The sequence below is a fragment of the Pantherophis guttatus genome, chromosome 8, assembly GCF_059756535.1.
Source record: "Pantherophis guttatus breed Tessera chromosome 8, ASM5975653v1, whole genome shotgun sequence".
Classification (NCBI taxonomy): Eukaryota; Metazoa; Chordata; class Lepidosauria; order Squamata; family Colubridae; genus Pantherophis; species Pantherophis guttatus.
The window spans coordinates 78,602,275-78,624,003 of NC_142070.1; the positions used below are offsets into that span (position 1 = coordinate 78,602,275).

The window sequence follows — 21,729 nt, forward strand, 5'->3', positions numbered from 1 at the left end:
GAAAAAAAGGATCTGTGTATAATACAATTTTGGAGGCCAATGAATCTAATTTTACTTTACATTCCCCCAGTAGAATACACTGAATTAAGTTTTAGCTAGCGGGAGCCCCATTTTCGCATTTTTTTTTTTTTTGTTTTCAAAATAAAAGTCACTGCCTGAATACATGACCAGCTTTGGAGGGATGTAGAAGGGAAAAAAAGTATATTATTCATGGCTTGGGAGTTTTCCAGTAAATATAATTTGGAGAGGAGGGGAAACGTTGATTATTTTTTTCCAATTAGCCAACCCTTCTCTCCGCCTGAAATCAAAATCAAAATGGGAAGTTTCATTGTTTTAAAGCATTGAGATCATGACTTTAAATTTGGGGTCACATTGAAATTGCAAATGGGGTACAAAAAAGGAGAGGCAGAATAAAGTACTGTATATACCCTGTTTCCCCAAAAATAAGACATCCCCTGATAATAAGCCCAGTCGGGCTTTTGAGCGCATGCACTAAAATAAGCTCTTCCTGAAAATAAGCCCTCCACAAAAATATTTAAATGCATGTGCAGCTGATCCCTGCCATTTCTTCTGGTTTCCTCCATGCACCCCTAAATAATAAGACCTCCCCAAAAATAAGGCCAAGAGCTTATTTTGTGGTTCAAAATGATATAAGACAGGGGAAACACGGTAAAAGGAATAATAATTTAGGAAAATGGGTTGGAAGGGTCTTAGCTGCCACAGGAGAGTGTTACACTATACAGGTGGTCCTCGACTTACAACAGTTCATTTAGTGACCATTCAAAGTAACAAAGGCACTGAAAAAAAATGACTTTATGACCGTGTTTCACACTTAGGACCGCTGCAGCATCTTTAAAGTCATGTGATCAAAATTCAACTGACTCGTATTTATGACTGTTGCAGTGACCCAATGGTCTCCTTCTGTGGCCTTCTGACAATCAAAGTCAATGGGGAAGCTGGATTCACTTAACAACCGTGTTACTAACTTAACAACTGTGCCAAGAAAAGTCGTAAAATGAGGCAAAACCTGCTTAATAAATGATGCGTTTAGCACCAGGAATTTTGGGCTCAAGTTGTGGTCGTAAATCGAGGACTACCTGTACAATACTGGAGGAAATCAGCACTATGAAACATGATGCTTTGAGAGGGATGATTTTATTCCTTGTGTCTAATAGTCACACTTGGCCAAATAAAGTATTCAGATTCAAATGCATTACTATGTTTCCCTGAAAATAAGACCCTGGCTTATATTTTTTTTGAACCCTGAAATAAGCGCTTGGCCTTATTGTCATGCACTCAAAAACCCGATTGGTCTTATTATCAGGGGATGTCTTATTTTGGGGGAAACAGAGTACATACCAGGGTTGAAATGTAAAATGTGTTACTACCGGTTCTGTGGGCGTGGCTTGGTGGAAGGGTAATGTGACTGGGTGGGCGTGGCCAACTTTTTTTTTTTTTACTTTTCAAAGCATTTTTTCTAATGGTTTGAAAAGCCTCTGGCGATAAGGCAACTCAGCTGGGATCGTCAGAGAGGCTTTTTAAAAAATGTTTTGAAAAGCCTCTCTGATGATCAGGCGACTCAGCTGGGATCATCAGAGACAGCCAAGAGGTTGCAGAAAAAAATGCTTTGAAAAGCCTCTGAGGATCCCAGCTGAGCCGCGCGATCATCAGAGGCTTTTTTTTTTAAAGCATTTTTTCATCGGAAGAGGTTGTAGAAAAAATGCTTTTAAAAGTAAAAAAAAAAAAAGCCTCTGATGATCGTGCAACTCAACTGAGCATGGCGGGGGGTGGGGAGCGCAGGGATTTTTGCTACCAGTTCTCCGAACCACCCGCCACCATCGCTACCGGATCGGGCGACCCGGTCCGAACCAGGAGCATTTCACCCGTGGTACATACATGTTTCACTTTAATTCACTAGATGGCACTCTTCATTTTGTTTGCAATTCTAGGGGAAAAAAATATTGGTTTATTCAGATTACATGCCCTGATATGGAAACAAATTTGTTGATTCCAAAATACCATGGAATTTTTGTTGTTGTTTTGTTGTTGTTTATTGTAATCTATCTTTTTTGGAATTTCGATGTTTACAGGAAGAAGGTAGGAAGTAAAACACAAATGACTGTCAAAGGTTTAACATGGCAGTAGAGCTTGGTTTATGTGGGGGAAAAAAATTGTGCAGTCTTTTGGATCTAGTTGCTGAGTTGAATATATTTTGCGGGGACAACTGAAAATCCAGCCCATAGAACTTGTTAAGTTCTGTGTATGAGTGGCATTTGTAGAAAATTCTTAGCTAAACACAGAATCATTCTGGGGTAACTATAAAGGTCACTACTCAGAAAAACTGTAAAATCTTGCATAAAATGACTCATGCCTTTGTCCCAAAAATGCTTTTTCAAAAGGCAACGGGACTTTATTTTTCCATGAAGAAGTTTCCCTTCTCATCCAAAAAGCTTCTTCAGTTCTTCACGTCAGAACTGAAGAAGCTTCTTGGATGAGAAGTGAGATGCCTTCAAAGAAAAACCAGTTGCCTCTTGAAAAAGCACCTTTAGGACAACCCTGACCTGAATGACTGAGGATCTCCATGGACATGAATGTATTTGCTACACTATTAGTAGATAAAGTGTCTGGGTCTTGTAAGATTTTCAGTTTCCTGCTGGCCGTTCCTCTTTTGATAATTACTTTCCCAAGGCTAGGATTGATCTAGGACAGGAGTCAGCAACCTGCAGCTCTGGAGCCACATGTGGCTCTTTCACCCCTCTGCTGCGGCTCCCTGTCACTGAAAATATGCGTCACAATCACCAATGTGCGACACCCACCGGCACGTGATTTATTGAGTTTTTTAACCCCCGGTAGGCCAACCATGGATAAATCCAAGAAAGAAAAGTTTTAGAAGAAAACAGAATATTTAATTCAACTACATATGATAGTTTTATGGCCGCTCAAGAAATAGTCAGGCACGGGAAGGGTTTTGTGGCTCCCAGTGTTTTCTTTTCTGTGGGAAACGGGTCCAAATGGCTCTTTGAGTGTTTAAGTTTGCAGACCCCTGATCTCGGAATTCCGACAAATCTTCAAATTAAAAAAATATATATATTTTTTTCTCTTGTCTATTAAGATTATTCCGAACTGGGAGAATTGGCCCCTAGATCACCATTACAGCCGGTTTGTGAAGACGGTCCTTTCGGAGCAACCAAAGAAGACAGAAAAAAGACATCCAAGGAGTTGAGGGAACTTTGGCAAAAAGCTATTATCCAGCAGATAATCCTACTCAGGATGGAAAAGGAAAACCAGAAACTGCAAGGTAAATACCAAATCTCTCCGGAAAAAAAAAAAATCTGTATTTTTGATATTTGTACCAGGAGTAAGATTCAGCCGGTTCGGACCACTTCAGGCAAACCGGATGCTAATTTTACATCTGGTTAACTGAACCGGTAGTTGCAAGAACTGGCTGGCCCCGCCCACCCCACCCCACCCCTCCCAGGAGTCTCTACACAGCCTGTTTTGGATGCCAGGTAAGTATAGCGCCTGCGTAGAGGCTCTGTGAGGGTGAAAAACGGGCCTCTCGGAAGTTCCGGAAGTCTGGAAATGGGTCCGTTTCTGGCCTCCGGAGGGCCTCTGGAGGGCCTCTGGAGTCCGGGGGAGGCTGTTTTTGCCCTCCCGGAGGCTCAAAAAAAGCCTCTGGAGCCTGGGGAGGGTGAACCCTCCCCTGCCGTGGTGCAGGAGGCTGAGTAGGCCACGCTCACCATGGCCACGCCCACCCAGCAAGCGGGCAGAGAACTGATTGCTAAAATTTTTGAATCCCACCTCTGATTTGTACCGAAGACACTAAAGAGGTCGCCTATAGATAGCGTGTTATGCATTGCTTGCTGTGCTTAATAATCCTGAGTTCTTTACCCACACTGAGTTTATTTTATCTTGATAGACACTTTGTTTATTTTATAAATGGCGGCTTTTAAGTCTTGTTCCTGGAAGGGCTGATAAGGGAGCTCAGCCTTTGTCTCCTTTGAACCCTTCAAAGGATGGGATTCTTTAGCTTCAAAAATATCGTCATCTTAGCATCTCTTAGCCGTCTCTTTTAATTTATTTTTGAAAACCTTCTCTCTTCAAGAATATAAATTAGATTAGATAAGATAAATACCCTGTTTTCCCCAAAATAAGACCCAGCCAGAAAATAAGGCCTAGCATGATTTTTCAGGATGCTCGTAATATAAGCCCTACCCCAAAAAATAAGCCCCAGTTCAGATCATCAGCCAGATAGATGCATTTAGTACCGTATTCCCTAACTAGAAAATAAGCCCTAATGTGTCTTTTGGAGCAAAAATTAATATAAGACCCGGTCTTATTTTTGGGGAAACACGGTAGATAAATTAGATAGATAGATAGATAGATAGATAGATAGATAGATAGATAGATAGATAGATAATGATAGATATAGATGATAGATAGATAATGATAGATATAGATGATAGATAGATAGATAGATAGATATAGATGATAGATAGATAGATAGATAGATAGATAGATAGATAGATAGATAGATAGATAGATAGATAGATAGATAGATAGATGAAAGATAGATAATGATAGATGATAGATAGATAGATAGATAGATAGATAGATAGATAGATAGATAGATAGATAATGATAGATATTGATGATAGATAGATGAAAGATGGATAATGATATATAGATGATAGATAGATGATAGATAGATAGATAGATAGATAATGATAGATATAGATGATAGATAGATGAAAGATAGATAATGATAGATATAGATGATAGATAGATAGATAGATAGATAGATAGATAGATAGATAGATAGATAGATAGATAGATAGATAGATAGATAAAAAGGGAGAGAGGGATGGAGATAGATAGATAGATAGATAGATAGATAGATAGATAGATAGATGATAGATAGATAGATAGATAGATGGATAGATAGATAATGATAGATATAGATGATTGATGAAAGATAGATAATGATAGATATAGATGATAGATAGATAGATGATAGATAGATAGATAGATAGATAGATAGATAGATAGATAGATAGATAGGGAGGGAGATAGATAGATAGATAGATAGATAGATAGATAGATAGATAGATAGATAGATAGATAGATAGATAGATAGATAGATAGATATGGATGGAAATAGATAGATAGATAGATAGATAGATAGATAGATAGATAGATAGATAGATAGATAGATAGATAGATAGACCAAGAGCCTTGGTGACACAGCAGACTAATGCACTGTTAAAGTAACACCAGCTGCCTGTGATTACTGCAAGTTCAAATCTCACCAGGTTCAAGGTTGACTCAGCCTTCCATCCTTCCAAGGTAGGTAAAATGAGGACCTGGATTGTGGGGGCAATAAGCTGACTTTTTATAAAAAAAGAACACCGCTTGGGGGGGGGGCGAAAGCCCTACTAAGCAGGTATATACAAAAGTATGAAGGCTATTGCTTAACGCATTGTAAGCTGCCCTGAGTCTCCGGAGAAGGGCGGCATATATAAATCGAACTAATAAATAAATAAATAAATAAATAAATAAATACATACATACATACATACATACATACATACATACATACATACATACATACCATGTTTCCCTGAAAATAAGTGCTTGGCCTGATTTTTGAGGAGTTCCTATTATTTCGGGGCGCCTGGAGCAAGACGGGGCTCCTCTTGCCATCTTACCTGATTTCCAGCTTTGTCTCCCCAACCCTAACCAGAGGAAATGGCGGGTACCGGCTGCACGTTCATTTAAATATTTTCGGGGAGGGCTTATTTTTGGGGAAAGCTTATTTTAGCGCATGTGCTCAAAAGCCCAATTGAGCTTATTATCCAGGGACGTCTTTTTGGGGGGAAACAGGATAGATAAATAGATAGATAGATAGATAGATAGATAGATAGATAGATAGATAGATAGATAGATAGATTGGTTAGGTTAGGTTAGGTTAGGTTAGGTTAGGTTAGGTTAGGTTAGGTTAGGTTAGGTAAGATTAGATTAGATTAGATTAGATTAGATTAGATTAGATTAGATTAGATTAGATTAGATTAGATTAGATTAGATTAGACAGACATTTGCAGAAAATGTGTTGGTGGCCTTTCACAAGTGCGGCTGTCTAACCTGTCCTTTCTTCCTCTTCTAGCTTCTGAAAACGATCTGCTAAATAAGCGCCTGAAGCTTGATTACGAAGAAATGACTCCATATCTCAAAGAAGTAATCTCCGTCTGGGATAAAATGCTGAACACGCCAGGAAGGTCAAAGATCAAGTTTGACATGGAAAAAATACACTCCGCTGTTGAGAAAGGTGAGGTCAACCGATTCCTTGAGGAATGCAAATATGTTGGCACTTTGGAAAGTGTGTTAGTATCTTTTTAAACAGATGCAGTAGCTGTTTATCAGAATATAGTAATGATATTGAATAAATGTATCATGCTTTAAACTGTTAAGCATTATATTACTGGAGTAAAGGTGAGAGTTATGATGTTAGTTATGGCCAGAACTAACTTTCGTGTTTCCCCGAAAATAAGACCTCCCCCGAAAATAAGCCCTTCCCGAAAATATTTAAAGACATGCTCATCAGGTCCCCGCCATTTTTTCTGGTTAGGATTAGGTTGACAGAGCTGAAAATCAGGTAAGACGGCAAGAGGAGCCTCATCTCGCTCCCCGAAAATAAGGCCAAATGCTTATTTTGGGGCTCAAAAAAATATAAGACAAGGTCTTATTTTCGGGGAAACACAGTATTTAAAGAGGCATTTTCAGAGAGAGAGAAAATTCCTATGAATTCATAACTCTCCATTTACGGATCTTTTTCTAACTTCTTTGAGTTGGCAATTCCTTGATTGGGGTATTGTTTATTTCTTAATTGTTGATCTAATATTAATCTTGGTGTTAATCTCTGCTTATCTGACACATAGAGACACACAGAGATAAACACAGACATACCATTCAGAAGAGAGAATCCCCCAAAAATAATCCCAAAATAAAACAGAAAAACCAAAACAATGCTAATCAATACCCAGTTAAACAGAGATTGACACCAAGGTTAATGCCAGACCCACAATCAAGAAGTAAACAATACCCCAGTCAAGGAACTACCAGTTTAGACAATTAATAAACCTTGATTAAAGGAACCACCAAGAAGGCTCCCACCAACTCTGACAGGGCAAGCCACATGTACATAAACAGAGAACAAACCCCACTCCCGTCTAGCACTGATGATATTACCTAGTTGGGTAATGAAATGTTTGCGGGAAAACAACCAAGCTCAGAGGCCGCCAAGTACCCTACAGTCTTCCTCCTCTTCCTTCTCCTCCTCTCTGCAGACGCCTCTCCCTTCTACAACTGATAATGTTACCTAGTTGGGTAATGAAATGTCTGCGAGAAAGCTACCAAACTCAGAGAATACCGAGGATCTCACAGTCCTCCTTCTTCTCCTCCAACACCTCCTCCTCCACTACTTCCTCCTCCTCCTCCTCCTCTTCCAATCTCTCTCCCTTCTAGAACTGATAATGTTACTTAGTTGGGTAATGAAATGTCTGCGAGAAAGCCACCAAACTCAGAGAACACCAAGGATCTCACAGTCGTCCTCCTCCTCCTCCTCCTCCTCCTCCTCCTCCTCCTCCTCCTCCTCCTCCTCCTCCTCCTCCACTACTTCCTCCTCTTCCTCCTCCTCTTCCAATCTCTCTCCCTTCTAGAACTGATAATGTTACCTAGTTGGGTATTAAAATGTCTGCGAGAAAGCCACCAAACTCAGAGAACACCGAGAATCTCACAGTCCTCCTCTTTCTCCTCCTCCTCCTCTTCCTCCTCCTCCTCCACTACCACCTCCACCACCTCCTCCTCCTCTTCCAACCTCTCTCCCTTCTAGCACTGATGACGTTACCTAGTTGGGTAATAAAACATCTGCAAGAAAACCAACAAGCTCAGAGAACATCAAGGACCTCAGAGTCCTTCTCCTCCTCCTCTTCAAACCCCTCTCCCTTCTAGCACTGATGATGTCCCTTAGTATGGTAATGAAATGTCTACAAGAAAACAGCGAAGCTCAGAAAGCACCAAGGATGCCAGAAGAGCAATATTCCTCTTAGCTCCTTACTGATGGCATGAACTGTCTGAAAGACATTCCAGGATAAATGAACTTATCCTAGCAGCATTTCAAGGCCATTCTGGAAGGCCATCCCCATTGAAAGCAATGATTTCCCTTTTTTAAAGCAGGGAGCTTGTACATACCGTACGTTGGTGTCTCATTCACTGCATTTTTTCCCCCTTTGCTCTTAAAATCTTTTGAAAAGGAGTTCCTCGGCAACAACGGGGTGAGATATGGAAGTTTTTAGCAGAGGTGCACCAACTCAAGCACCCGTTTCCGACGAAGCAGCAGCCAAAGGACACTCCGTACAAAGAACTCTTAAAACAACTGACTTCCCAGCAGCACGCAATTCTGATCGATTTAGGTAAGTCTGCCCGCAAGCAAATCCGGTATTCAACTTGGAACGTTTTTGCATTTGCAAAAAAAGGGGTCATATTCAGAAGTGGTATTCAGCCGGTTCGGATCGGTTCACCCGTACCGGTAGCGGAAATTGCGAGTGGGCCCAGACACCCGCTCTGGCTCTATGCCATCCTATTTAGACACGTTTTTGAGGCCGGGCACATGTGAAGAAGTTTCTTAGGGAGTGGTGCAGTGGCCTAGAGGTGGGGCTCTCGCCTCACAATCAGGAGGCTGTGAGTTCGATTCTAGGTAGAGGCAGATATTTCTCTCTCTGGCCACACTGAGAATATATCTGCCGAACAAAACTCCGCATTGGCGACAGGAAGGGCATCCGGCCAGTAAATACTCAGCTCCATTCAGTTGCCCAGATTTTACCCCGCAAGGGATTATGGGGTCATTAAATGAAGAAGATGATGATGATTGAAGAAGTTTCTTTGTGAGCAAATGGCATTCAGAACTTCTACAGGTGGTCCTTCACTTAAAAATCATCGGTTTACTGACCATTTGAAGATACAGTGAGACTGGAAAAAAGTAACTTATTATGCGTTTTCACATTTATGACCTTTGCAGCAACGATCAAACGATTGTGCGATCAAAATTTCGGCAACTGGCATGTACTTATGATGGTTCCACTGTCCTGAGGTCACGTAAACGCCTTTTTGTTACCTTCCCAGACAGCTTTGACAAGCAGAGTCCAATTAACAGCTGCCGCAATTCACTTAACAACGGTGGCAAGAAAAGTCGTCAAACGGGGCAAAATTCACTTCACTTTGCAACAGAAATTTTAGGCCCAATTTTGGTCGTAAGCAGGGGTGGGATTCAGCTGTTTCGGACCAGTTCAGGCGATTTTAATTTTAATCTGGTTCGGCGAACCGGTTGTTCCAAGGACTGGCTGACCCTGCCTGCCCCGCCCCTCCCAGCAGTCTCCACGTGGCCTGTTTGGGATGCCAGGGCGCGTACGGAGGCTCTGGGAAGGCGAAAAATGGGTCTACCGGAAGTCCAAAAATGGGCCTGTTTCCTGCCTCCGGAGGCCTCTGGTGCCTGGGGAAGGCTGTTTTCACCCTCCTGGAGGCTCAAGGAAAGCCCCTGGAGCCTGGGGAGGGCGAAAAAACGGGCCTACCGGAAGTCTGGAAACAGGCCCATTTCCGACCTCCAGAGGGCACACGAAGCGAACCAGTTGTTACAACCGGTGAATCCCACCACTGGTCGTAAGTCAAGGACTAGCTGTGATTTCCTTTTTCTGTTATATTTTTTTTAAAGGGTCGGAGCGTTTTGTTTTCAACACCCGGTCACAAGGAAGAGGTGTCTGCTAAAGGGTCCAAACAATTGGCCAAAATAATTCCATGAAAAAATTCCTTATAGTTATCGGTATAAGTGCGGCCATGTTGAGGCTATAAATTCAGGCTATTTTTGTACAGGTAGTCCTCGACTTACAACAGTTCATTTAGAGACCGTTCGTAGTTATAACGTCACTGAAAAAAGAGACTTATGACCGGTTTTCACACTTACGACCGTTGCAGCATCCTCATGTGACCAAGGTTTGGATGCTTGGCAACTGACTCGTATTTACGACGGGTTGCAGCATCCCGGGGTCACGTGATGCCCCCCTTTGCATCCGTCTGACAAGCAAAGTCAACGGGGAAGCCAGACTCACTTAACAACCGGGTTACTAACTTAACAGCTGCAACAATTCACTTAACAACGGTGGTGAGAAAAGTCGTAAAATGGGGTGAAGCTCCCTTCCTGAATGTCTCACTTCGCAGCCTAAACTTTGGGCTCCATTACGGTCGTAGGTTGAGGACTCCCTTCCTTCCGCCTCCTTCTGTAACATTATACACAACTTCCTGAACTGGAAGATTTTCCTTCCGGAAAATTACCAAACTATTCCTGATTCTGCTTAATGACTGAACGGTTCCCTGCAGGGACTCACTTAACAACTGTAGCAAGAAAGGTGGTTAACATTGGGCAAGGTTCACTTAACGACGCTCTTGCTCAGCAACTTAAACGTTGGGCTCAATTGTGAGTTTTGGGTTTTTTTTATAATATTTGGAAAGTGTTGTGGCCCATCAGCTGCTTGTGCAGCTAGTAGCTGATTCCGACAGCGAGGAGGCTGGTGTGGTGCTGCGCCAGCAGCCTGTGCAGCTGGCACTCGAGTCGGACAATGAGGAGGCTGGAGAAGATGTGGTGCCAGAGGCGGGGATTCAGCCAGGGCCTTCAGAACCTCCAGAAGCTCCCATAAGTGAAGAGGAAGAAGAGGAGGAGTCTCTTCTTGATGCACGGGCGCGCAGAGCTGCCAAAAGGCAGGAGTGGCTCCTCAGGAGGAGGTCTCCTCGAGAGTAAGGCTTGGGGCTAATTGGCCACTCCCTTAGCCTATTTAAGGAAGGACGATGACTGAGGCAATTTGCAGGGAACAACTTTAGTTCACTCTCCTTCGTGTCTTGATCTTAGTTCTTTTATCAGTTTCCTGCAAATTGCTTCTGGGCTTTCTGCCAACCCTAGTAAGATTATGATTATTTATTCTTTGGATTCTCGTAGGCTGTTAAGAAAGTTAATTAACAGCCTTTGTTTGAAAAAGACTGATTTAATTTAGTAAACTAAGGTTTGTACAGACTTTGTGTGTGCTGCGTTCTTTGGGGTCCGTAGCTGGGGCAGAACAGAAAGTGCTTTGCATGACAAAGCTGATTTCTGTCTATGACCATCTCTTTTCTCTCTCTCTCTCTCTCTCTTGTAGGGCGCACTTTTCCGACCCATCCCTACTTCTCATCCCAGCTTGGAGCTGGCCAGCTCTCCCTCTATAATATCCTGAAGGCCTACTCCCTCCTGGATCAAGAAGTAGGCTATTGCCAAGGCCTCAGTTTTGTGGCCGGAGTGTTGTTACTACACATGAGCGAAGAAGAAGCCTTCGAGATGCTGAAGTTCCTGATGTTTGATATGGGCCTTCGGAAGCAATATCTACCGGTCATGATTCTCCAGGTAAAGGACCTGCGTTACGTTTATTTAGTATTGCACCCAGTTATGTGAACTCTATACGGGTAGCCCTCGATGTACGAAGACATTTGGAGTTTGCAGGATTGCTAGTGTTGTGGTCCGCCAGCAGCCTGCGGAGCTGGTAGTGGAGTCGGACAGTGAGGAGGCTGGGGAGGAACATGGGCCAGTCCTGGAGTCTGGGGAAGGTTCGCACGAGGGCTCTGCGTCGGAGGCAGAGATGGGGCCAGGGCCATCTGGGAGTTATGCGCAGACTCCGGAGTCTCCAGAATCGGACAGCAGAGAGGCAGAGGAACAGGAGGAGCCTGTTCCTAGTGCGCACATGTGCAGAACTGCCAGAAGGCAAGAACAGTTCAAACTAAAGGTATGACTCAGGAGTAAGGCCTGGAGATGATTGGCCCCTTCCATAAAGCTTAAAAGAGGAGCAAAGGCTCTTGGGCCCTTTGCAGGAAAGCAATGTTGTTAATTCTGTTTCCAGTCAGCATCTCTGTTTGATTCTGGACTCCGTGTGGCTTTGCCAAGTAGGTCTTTGGCAGCGTGTCAAGGGAGATAAAGGTTGGTGATTATCCCGAAGGACTTTTTGCAACTAATTGGGACTCAGCTGTGAATGAACGTAATTCACAGCTGTTGCAATAAAAGAGGTTTTTGGGGCTACTCGTGTGTTTTAATGACTCAGGAAGCCGAGGTCACAGCAGCTAGCTTCTTCCTTGCTTCGTGGACTCATTTCCCTGTTCCTTTGTTTTGCTGGACTGCGCACAGCCAGACGCTACCATATGCGCGCACATGTGTGTGCTTTTCTCTGGGATTTGCCAAGAACGTGGGAACGTTTGACGGGAAATTTGGAGCATTAAAGGGGAGTTTGAATTCTCAGCCGGCTGTGAGTTTCTACTTGTATGAGTTTCCATTTCTACGGGACCATCACACCTCCACCTTGAAATGGTTGGAGGAAATATTTAAAAACCTGGACTGTTTTTATTTGCATGACCGGATGATCGTTTTGGGGAGGACGATATTGGGGGATAATTTTGATAGATTTGTTTAGCAGGCAATGGATGATTTTTTATTTTATTTTCAAGACAGGAACTCTTCTTAAAAAATGATCACAAAATGCATTAAAACTTAATTTCTTTGCCTGGTTGAACTTACAACTGACTTACGGGTAGGGTGAAAACTCAGAACTGCCTTTCAATTGCGTTGTCAGGGAGTCCTCGGCTTATGACCACAATTGAGCCCAACATTCCTGTTGTTAAGTGCGAGACGTTTGTTAAGTGAGTTTCGCCCACATTCTGCGACTTTTCTTGCCGCAGATGCTAAGTGCTTAGCATCTGTCACCTGGTTGTTAAGTGAATCTGGCTTCCCCTCTGGATTTTGAAGGTCGCAAAAGGAGAATCACGTGATCCTGGGACTCCGCAGCGGTCATAAATATGAGTCAGTTGCCAAGCGTTGCAAATTTTGGTCATGAGGATGCTGCCAGGCATCATAAGTGTGAAAAATGGTCACAAGTCAAAAAAATTTTCAGTGACGTCTTTGCTTCGGTCATTAAGTGAACTGTTGTAAGTCAAGGACTGCCTGAAGCCGCACCTCCCGACGGCATAGATCCCACCCACCACTGACGATTGCAGTGTGAAAAAAAGTCCTAATTTTGTTTCCTCCATGTTTTCTTCTCTCTCTTTTATTCGCTTGGCAGATCCAGATGTATCAGCTCTCTCGACTCCTTCACGATTACCACAGAGATCTGTACGATCACTTTGAAGCCAATGAGATCAGCCCCAGCCTCTACGCTGCCCCGTGGTTTCTGACCTTGTTTGCGTCTCAGTTTCCCCTGGGGTTTGTCGCTCGGGTGTTCGGTAAGTCATCCTAATGTCTGGAGCTTGAATAACTTCGGCCACCTCGGGAGAAGAAGGAAGGTCCCTCATGTTGGAAAAGATGGAAGGCCAAAGGAGAAGGGGACGATTATTTATTTACTGTATCGTGAGAGCATGACAGAAGATAAGTAAACATACATATAGGTAGTTCTGGGTTTACAACAGTTCATTTAGTTGTAAATTCGAAGTTACAACGGCACTGAGAAAATGTCGTGGCCTATCGGCCGCCGGTCCCTCCAGCAGCTGAATCAGAGGAGGAGGAGGAGGAGGTGTGGGAGTTAGGGCCAGCATTGAGGCAACCTGAGAGCTCCGAGGGGAAAGAGGGAATGGAGGTGGCAGAGAGAAAGAGAAAGAGGCGGAGTCTGGGCCGGCCGTCAGCCCTCAGACAGTCAACAGCCCCCAGGTCTGGAGGTGGCTGATGAGGAAGAGGAGGAACAGCTGGGTCCAGTGCCTGACGTGTGGATGCGCCGAAGGCAGAGGAGAGGAGAGCAGTGGAAATCTATGGGCCGGTCCTTGGGACGGAAGAGCCACCACTGCTAGCGAAGCCCCACCCTAACTCTGGGGACAAAAGGCAGGGGGCGGAGATGAATAGATGTGGCAAACAACTATTCATCTTCCTGCCAGACGGACCTGTCAGCCTGACAGAGAAACTTTTTGTCGGGGCTGCCGGCGCGCCTAATAAAGGAATCTTTTGAGTTCACGTCAGAGGGTTTGTCGTGTTTGGGGAGCTGGGTCAGAACAGAAAAGGGACTGATGACCATTTGCAGACCTGTGACCATTGCAGCATCTCCATGGTCATGTGATCAAAGTTCAGTGTCCCGAGGGGATCACATGATCCCATTCTGTGATCTTCTGACAAGTGAAGTCGACGGGGAAGCCAGATCCACATAATAACCGTGTGACCGACTTTAACAAAGGCAATGGATCGCTTAACAACTAGGGCAAGAAAAGTCGTAAAAGGGGAGGCGGTGGGAAACTCACTTCATGAATGTTTCACTTAGCAACTTAAAAGGTTGGCCCCGATGTATGATTTTTCTCGCCGCGTTGGTTAAGCGAACCACTGCAGTTCTTAAATTAGTAATACAGCTGTTAAGTGGATCTGATTTCCCCGTTGACTTTGCTTATCAGAAGGTCGTAAAAGTGATCCCTGGGGCACTGCAACCGTCATAACTGTGAGTCAGTTGCCAAGCTGGTCTGACTTTTGATCCCGCGACCATCGGGGGGCTGCAATGGTGGTGTGAAAAATGGTCATAAGTCACTTTTTTCAGTGCCGTTTTAACTTCAAACAGTCGCTAATCGAGGACTGTTGCAAATCGAGGGCTACCCGTACACACAATCCTGGGAGTTCAGACCACCTACAGAGCTATGACCCCTACCTAACCCCCTACAACAGCCAATAGAATACATGTTCTTGCACAGGAACAGGAAGCTCAAGTGCAAAGTTCAAGAGAAGGTATAAAAACCCCTCATTTTCAACTCCGGATGGTCAGTTGCCCAGGACCTCAAACCCATGTGGTCCTGTTCATCAATAAATGGACCCTCTTTCCAATCAGCCTCCAGCCTCCATTTTGTCTTCAGTGTCTTTCTCCCAGCTTGGAAGTGAACCAGATGGATATTTCTTCCAACGTAGCCATAACTAAAGAGGAGTGGTGCAGTGGCCTAGAGGCAGAGTTCTCACCTGTTGTGGCCCGCCAGCGGCCTGCGCGGATCGTGGCTGATCCCGATGACAAGGAGGCTGGTGTGATGTCGTGCCAGCAGCCTGTGCAGCCGGTGCTCGCGTCGGACAGCGAGGAGCCTGAAGAGGATGTGGTGCCAGAGGCAGAGACTCAGCCAGGGCCTTCAGAACCTCCAGAGGCTCCTTCAAGTGGAGAGAGCGAAGTGGAGGAGCCTCTCCTCAATGCTCGAGCACGCAGGGCTGCCGAAAGGCAGGAGCGGCTATTCAGGAGGAAGAGGTCTCCTCGAGAGTAAGCCTTGAGGATAATTGGCCACTCCCTTAGCCTATTTAAGTCACACGCCATTAGTAAGTCTCTTGCTGGAAACAACTTGTAATTATCATCAGAGCATTTTTGGAAAAGTCTTATCGTATCTTGTTTTCTGGGCTGGTTGCTAACCTTTGCCGGACTTTGGTTTATTCTTGCTACTTAATAAATTTGATAAGGACCGTTGGTGTGTGTCAATATCCTCGGGAATCCGGAGCTGGGGCAGAACATCGCCTCACAATCAGGAGGCTTAGAAGTTGGAAGGGACCTTGGAGGTCTTCTAGTCCAACCCCCTGCTTAGGCAGGAAACCCTACACCACTTCAGGCAAATGGTTATCTAATCTCTGAGAACTTCAACAAATGGTTATCTAAGGCTGTGAGATCGATCCTAGGTAGAGGCAGATATTTCTCTCTCTGGCCACACTGAGAATATATCTGCTGAACAAAACTCTGCACTGGCGTCAAGAAAGGCATCCGGCCAGTAAACACTCTGCTACTTCCATTCAGTTGCCCAGATTCCATCTGGCAAGGGATTTTGGGGTTGTTAAACGATGATGATGATGATGATGATGATGATGATGATGATGATGATGATGATGATGATGGCCATAACTAAAGAATAAATGAAGAGAAATTTCAGATAAACGAATAAAATCATTATCTTCCAATGCGCTTCCTAACATTTCTCCTGTCTCCTCCAGACTTGATGTTTCTCCAAGGACCAGACGTTATATTTAAAGTGGCTCTAAGTCTTTTGGGAAGCCATAAGCCTTTGATTCTGCAGCATGAAAACCTGGAAACAATTGTCGACTTCATTAAAAGTATTCTTCCCAATCTGGGCTTGGTACAGATGGAAAAAACCATTAACCAGGTATGAAGCGGAGCATTGCCAGGGAGAAGCAGAAGCTGCCAAAATGTAGAACAACTTCCTCGTGTAATTGAGACCAGTTTTTCCTAGCCGAACTGCAGCATATTTGTTGCAATGTTAAGATGTTGGAATTTCCTTCGACAGAATTAACGTATTTCTAAACAATAGCCAGATCTGTTTTAAGAAGTTTTGGAGGCTATATTCCCTCCTGCGTCTTCCTGTTTTATTTGGCACGGAGTAAGCTATGGATGCTTGGACAACATCCTATCTTAGCGTGAATATCCTAAGAAACATAATGCCGTGTTCCGTGCACGTAAAAAAAAAAAAAAAAGCAAATTTGACACCGCAGGGCCTAGTCTTCTTTAATGCAAAATCATTGTGAAAAGGTAAAAACAACAGGGAGGTGTATCACAGGGTATATATCGAACAATAAAAGTCAATCCTCTTGATTGGTGTGGCGTGGCCATGGTGGGTGTGGCCTACTCGGCCTCCTGAACCACGGCGGGGGGGGTATGTTTTTGCCCTCCCCAGGCTCCGGAGGCTTTCCTCGAGCCTCCAGGAGGGCGAAAACGGCCTCCCCTGGACTCCAGAGGCCCTCTGGTGGCCAGAAATGAGCCCATTTCCAGACTTCCAGGAGGCCCGTTTTTCGCCCTTCCAGAGCCTCTGCGCAGGCCCTGCACTTACCTGGCATCCGAAACGAGCCGCGTGGAGACTCCTGGGAGGGGCGGGGTGGGGTGGGCGGCTCCAGCCAGTCCTTGCAACTATCGGTTCAGTGAACCAGATGTAAAATTAGCCGAACCGGCTGAATCTCACTCTTGGATTTAAATCAGTGTGTCCAATCTCAATTGTGAAGCTACAGGATAAGCATTCTTCTTTCTGATTTGCAGTGCTTCGGATCTGAAGGCCAGCTGCTGCTTTAGAATATTTGGGCACAAACATTTCACTAGTCTTCAACTCTTTAAAGCCGTTCTTAAGTTAGTAACCCTGTTGTTAAGTGAATTTGGCTTCTCCATTGATTTTTCTGGTCAGGAGGTTGCAAAAGTTTAGGATAGACAGGAAATTCTGCTTAGGAGAATGTTGGCATTCTCAAATCCCCCCGATTTCCTTTATATGATACTAGCTAGACGCCCGTGCTTCACTACGACACTATGTGATTGGGCGTGATAAATTGACACTTAAAGCCTGAAACTTAATGTAGAATGTGTAACTCCATAGCATCAGAGCATGTGAATATAAGGCAACTGGCAGTTGGAACAGAGTTCCTTCCAGGTGGGGAGGGGGAGTAGAATGTCTAGCTCTTTAGCATCAGAGCGTGTGAATATAAGGCAACTGGCAGTTGGAACAGAGTTCCTTTCAGGTGGGGGGGGAGTAGAATGTCTAAGTCCTTAGCATCAGGGTGTGCGAATATAATTCTGTATATGAAATACTAATGATCTGATGGTCATTTCGAAAAATCCTTTCTTAACGAGCACCTAGAAGCCAAGAGGAACATAACATGCCAAATTTCAAGTTTGTAGGCTTTACCGTTCTGGAGATTTTGTGATGAGTGAGTGGTATTTGGCTTTTATATATATAGATGAGGAGACAAATTTGATGTTCATGTGGTTTTCTGTTTATTTTTCTCTTCCCACGGCAGGTATTTGAGATGGATATTTCCAGACAGCTCCAAGCTTATGAAGTTGAATACCATGTACTTCAGGATGAATTAATCGATTCTTCTCTCGATGACAATCAAAGGATGGATAAACTGGAGAAGGCCAACAGTAACTTACGGAAGCAAAACTTCGATCTCCTTGAGGAGCTCCAGGTATGGGCTGCACTTCAGGCGTCACACGTTAAACAACATATTAAGCAAGTCAAGAGAGAACTCGTATTTATTTCTGCTGGATGCAGTCAACAAGGAACACATTTCCCTTGGCCAAAAATTAATTTGCACTAATTTTTTTTTTTCTGTAAACCAATTGGGCCAGCCGTAAGATTTCACACACACACAAAAATTCAAAATGATGTTCCTGATTTAAAATGTAAGGATTTTAAACACTTGGAACTACGAGTGTATGAACAGAATAAACCCCACTCCCTACTAGCGCTGATATCGTCACTTAGTTGGATAATGAAATGTTTGCAGGAAAAGAATCGAGCTCAGAGCGCACCAAGGACTATTACTATTTAGATCCCTTTGTCTATTATTCTATTATTAATATTATTATCATACTTTTATTCATTAAACAAGAAACTCGGTCAACTGAACATTTAAAAAATGTATCACAAATATTATTGACTGGCAGTGATGGTTGATACAGATTGCTGCCATCATCATCATCATTATTATATTTAAATTTATTGCCATACATCTCGTGGTTCAAGACAATCATTTTAGTATTTTTTAAGTTTTAAAATCTTTTTAATATTTGTTAACGTTAATGATTGTAGACATTCATTGTTCTAGTTTGGTTGGACGCTACCCAAAGTCATCTCATGTTTATGAGATGGCCAGCTGTATAAATTAGATAATTAAAACGTCTTAATAAAAAGGACATTAAGGATCAGTTCCTTAGGGATCCCCAAATTTCAACCCAGTTACTTATATCCTGTAGAGTAGACGTTAAAACAATCTACTGCAGCAGGAAGTCCAACTCATTCATTTGTTTTTGAACGAGGTAGAAATCCCAAATCGGAATGGGATTTAGGTAAATGCCAAATGAGTAAAATTGTGTTTTTAATTCCATCTTCACTCCGCATGTAAGGCAACTGGACTTTCTGGTTTTTTTCTTTTGAAGACGTTTCGCTTCTCATCCCAGAAGCTTCTTTAGTTCTGACAGGATGGTGGGGAATGGAAGGATTTATATTCCTTGCAGACAGCTGGTCATTTGTATTCTTTTAGAGAGTCTTTGAGGCCACCTGGAGTTTATCTGTGTCCTCAGGTTCACCTGAGTAAGTGCTAATGGTTCCTATAGTCTGCAATTTTTTGAAAATCCGTTCCTACTCCACCATTCAAAGGCTTTTCCTCCCAAATTGTATAGCTAAAAGTCTATGGAGATTCTCAGTCATCCAGGTCACAGTTTGTCCGAAAAAGGTGCTTTTTCAGGAGGCAACTGGATTTTCATCTGATGGGGGTGGAAACCTTTTGAGTAGTCAGGGATGTTTGGCCTGGTGACCACCAAAAATTTGGAGTTCAACCCCAACATCGGTTGTCATTGATCGTGTCCATCAAGGCTGACAGCTGAAACGTGATGAGTGGGCCTTGTTGCTTACTGGCGTTGTATATTCTTCCATGATCATCCGTATCCTTGTTTCCTGTTTCTTCTTTCAAGGTGGCTAATGGGAAGATCCAAAACCTGCAAGCCATGGTTGAAGTTCTGCTTAATAACGAAGGCAAATTGAACCAGACCATCGTCACTCTGGAACGGGAGAGGAAAGGGTTGTTAGAAACTCTGAAGGAATTCCACACGCAGCCAGCAAACTCCGGTGGGAAAACTCGTCCCTCCGAGCAAGGACGCACAAATGCCACTAACTGAGAATTTAAAGCTCAGCGTAGGAGGAACTCTTCGAATTGTCCGTATCGCCCATGCCTTACCTGTTCTTCGTCTTCCTTTTTTCTCAAATCATGTTGCACACAGGAGGAAAATGTTACAGTGCTTACTTAACGTGGAAGATCTTGCTCATCTACGTCCCAAATTCTTTCAAATAATACATAGACGGAGTACAACCACAGAATAATCTTTAAACTTTACTACAAGTCGACGCATTTCACGCCTGGTTGTAAACTTCTGGAGTTCTTTACCCTACCTACAGTAACCGCTTCTAAGAGTTTCGCCGTAGTTAACACTGAAAGCGTTTAGGGAAATTCCAGGCTGCAAACTTCTCAAGGAATTTCAGTTTTAGGAACCTGCTGGAGTGATTTCTTTCCCATTTAAGGGGCTAAGGTGTATTCATTTATGACCGAATTTCTTTCTCCGAAGCAGAAAGTGGGTTCTGCTTACTCACAGTGTGTTTTTAAAACTTGCCGGCGGGATACCGACTTCGTGAAACAACAAAGAAGCCAAACATCATCCTATAATTTTGGGGACTACTCTTAGTTGTTGCCAATGTAATAAATATGGATTTTTTTGTTATTTTTAATCTAATGTTGTAGCATGGTTGAATGCTTTGAGATCAGGGTTCAGGAGATATCTTTCCTATCTCTCTGTATTGGCAGAATCCGAAGCTTACTTATCTTTATAGTTGACTATGCCTTAAGATGTTGTTTTATTTATTTTTGATTCATTGTGCCACAAGCCTTTGTTTTCTGAACGCAGAGCTAGTCGTTTCCCGTTTTAATTCCAACAGCTCAGTCAGATATCAAGCAAGTTGTAGGTCGATAACACTTCAAACATCACCGTTAAAAATTCCGGAGCCACTTACAAATGAAAGATATTCCGTATACGTGTTGCACTTAGAAGTACATTACACTGAACAAGATTATGGTTTTAAAACAGTTTTATTTTTTTAAAAAAAAAAATAGTTTAATGATTTTTTTTCATTAGGCCTGCAGGTATTGTTGTGCACTTCAGGTATTTGGCAAATATTCGAGGATTCATCACAATTTTAATCAGAATGATTGGTTACGATCACATTTTGTTCAAACACATGTGCACGTTTGTGATTTTCAAAGTTTTAACTTAGTTACGTAATGATGATGAGTTTCGCTGAGTGGTTTGCCACTGATTGAAGTAAATCTGCACTTTGAGGGGGTATCTGCACTACAAGTGTAAATTGATTTAATAACTGTTTCATCCTGTGGGGGGGGGCGGGAACAGTTCAATTTCTAGGGCATGATGGTCTCTGAAAGATAATTTTAAATATCCTTGTCAAATTAATTCATTTGACCCTTGAAAGAAAAGCATAACTAACTAACAGGTCTCCCTTACCTGATGTAGTGTGGTTATTTTTTAAGCAAGAGTTGACTGCATTAAATAAGCAATGTTCTTTTTTAAAAAAAAAAGTTACACTGGCTCCTTGGAAAATAACGGTTGAAATTCAGCACGTGGGGTTTTTTTTGCATTGATAAATATTGGAAATGACAATCTTATTGACTTTGCTGTTTAGTTTGATGTTAGACATCATTACCCACATGTTTATATTCTTTTGTTTTTCCATAATTATTTCATATTGTCAGACACTTACTGCTGTATCTATACACTGTTAGTATGCCCAACAGCATTGGATTTGGACTGACATGACCCCATCTGTAAGTTTTTTTAACACTTAAAAAAAAAAGCAATAAACATCAAATTCATGTGTGATGCTCCAAAAATCCAGAAAAGTCTCTTATCTTCCCTTCCTCATTTCTTTCTTTCCTTTCCTTCCCTTCCCTTCTGGGTTTCATAAATATAAATTTAACATACCACAGGCTTCTAGATTACAGATTGTGTTTTCTAGATTATGTATTGTGCTTTCCAGATCATGGATTGTGTTTTCCAGATTATGGATTGATGATGCTTCCTACATACAACCTTCTCTTCTGGGTTTCTTAAAACATAAATTTAA

General features: G+C 42.9%; 1 protein-coding gene across 8 annotated transcripts in view; it reads left to right on the plus strand.

Annotated features, from left to right (window-relative positions):
• TBC1D1 (TBC1 domain family member 1) overlaps positions 1-21,496 on the plus strand; it is a 97,741-nt gene extending 76,245 nt beyond the window's left edge. For all 8 annotated transcript variants that reach the window (XM_087875420.1, XM_060690809.2, XM_087875421.1 and 5 more), the window contains 8 exons: positions 3,113-3,298; positions 6,164-6,325; positions 8,310-8,468; positions 11,235-11,476; positions 13,176-13,335; positions 16,034-16,203; positions 17,837-18,007; positions 19,515-21,496. In XM_087875420.1, the coding sequence (XP_087731546.1) occupies positions 3,113-3,298; positions 6,164-6,325; positions 8,310-8,468; positions 11,235-11,476; positions 13,176-13,335; positions 16,034-16,203; positions 17,837-18,007; positions 19,515-19,718 (1,454 nt within the window). In that variant the 3' untranslated portion in view covers positions 19,719-21,496. The remainder of the gene's footprint in view (positions 1-3,112; positions 3,299-6,163; positions 6,326-8,309; positions 8,469-11,234; positions 11,477-13,175; positions 13,336-16,033; positions 16,204-17,836; positions 18,008-19,514) is intronic.
• The last annotated feature ends 233 nt before the right edge of the window (positions 21,497-21,729 follow it).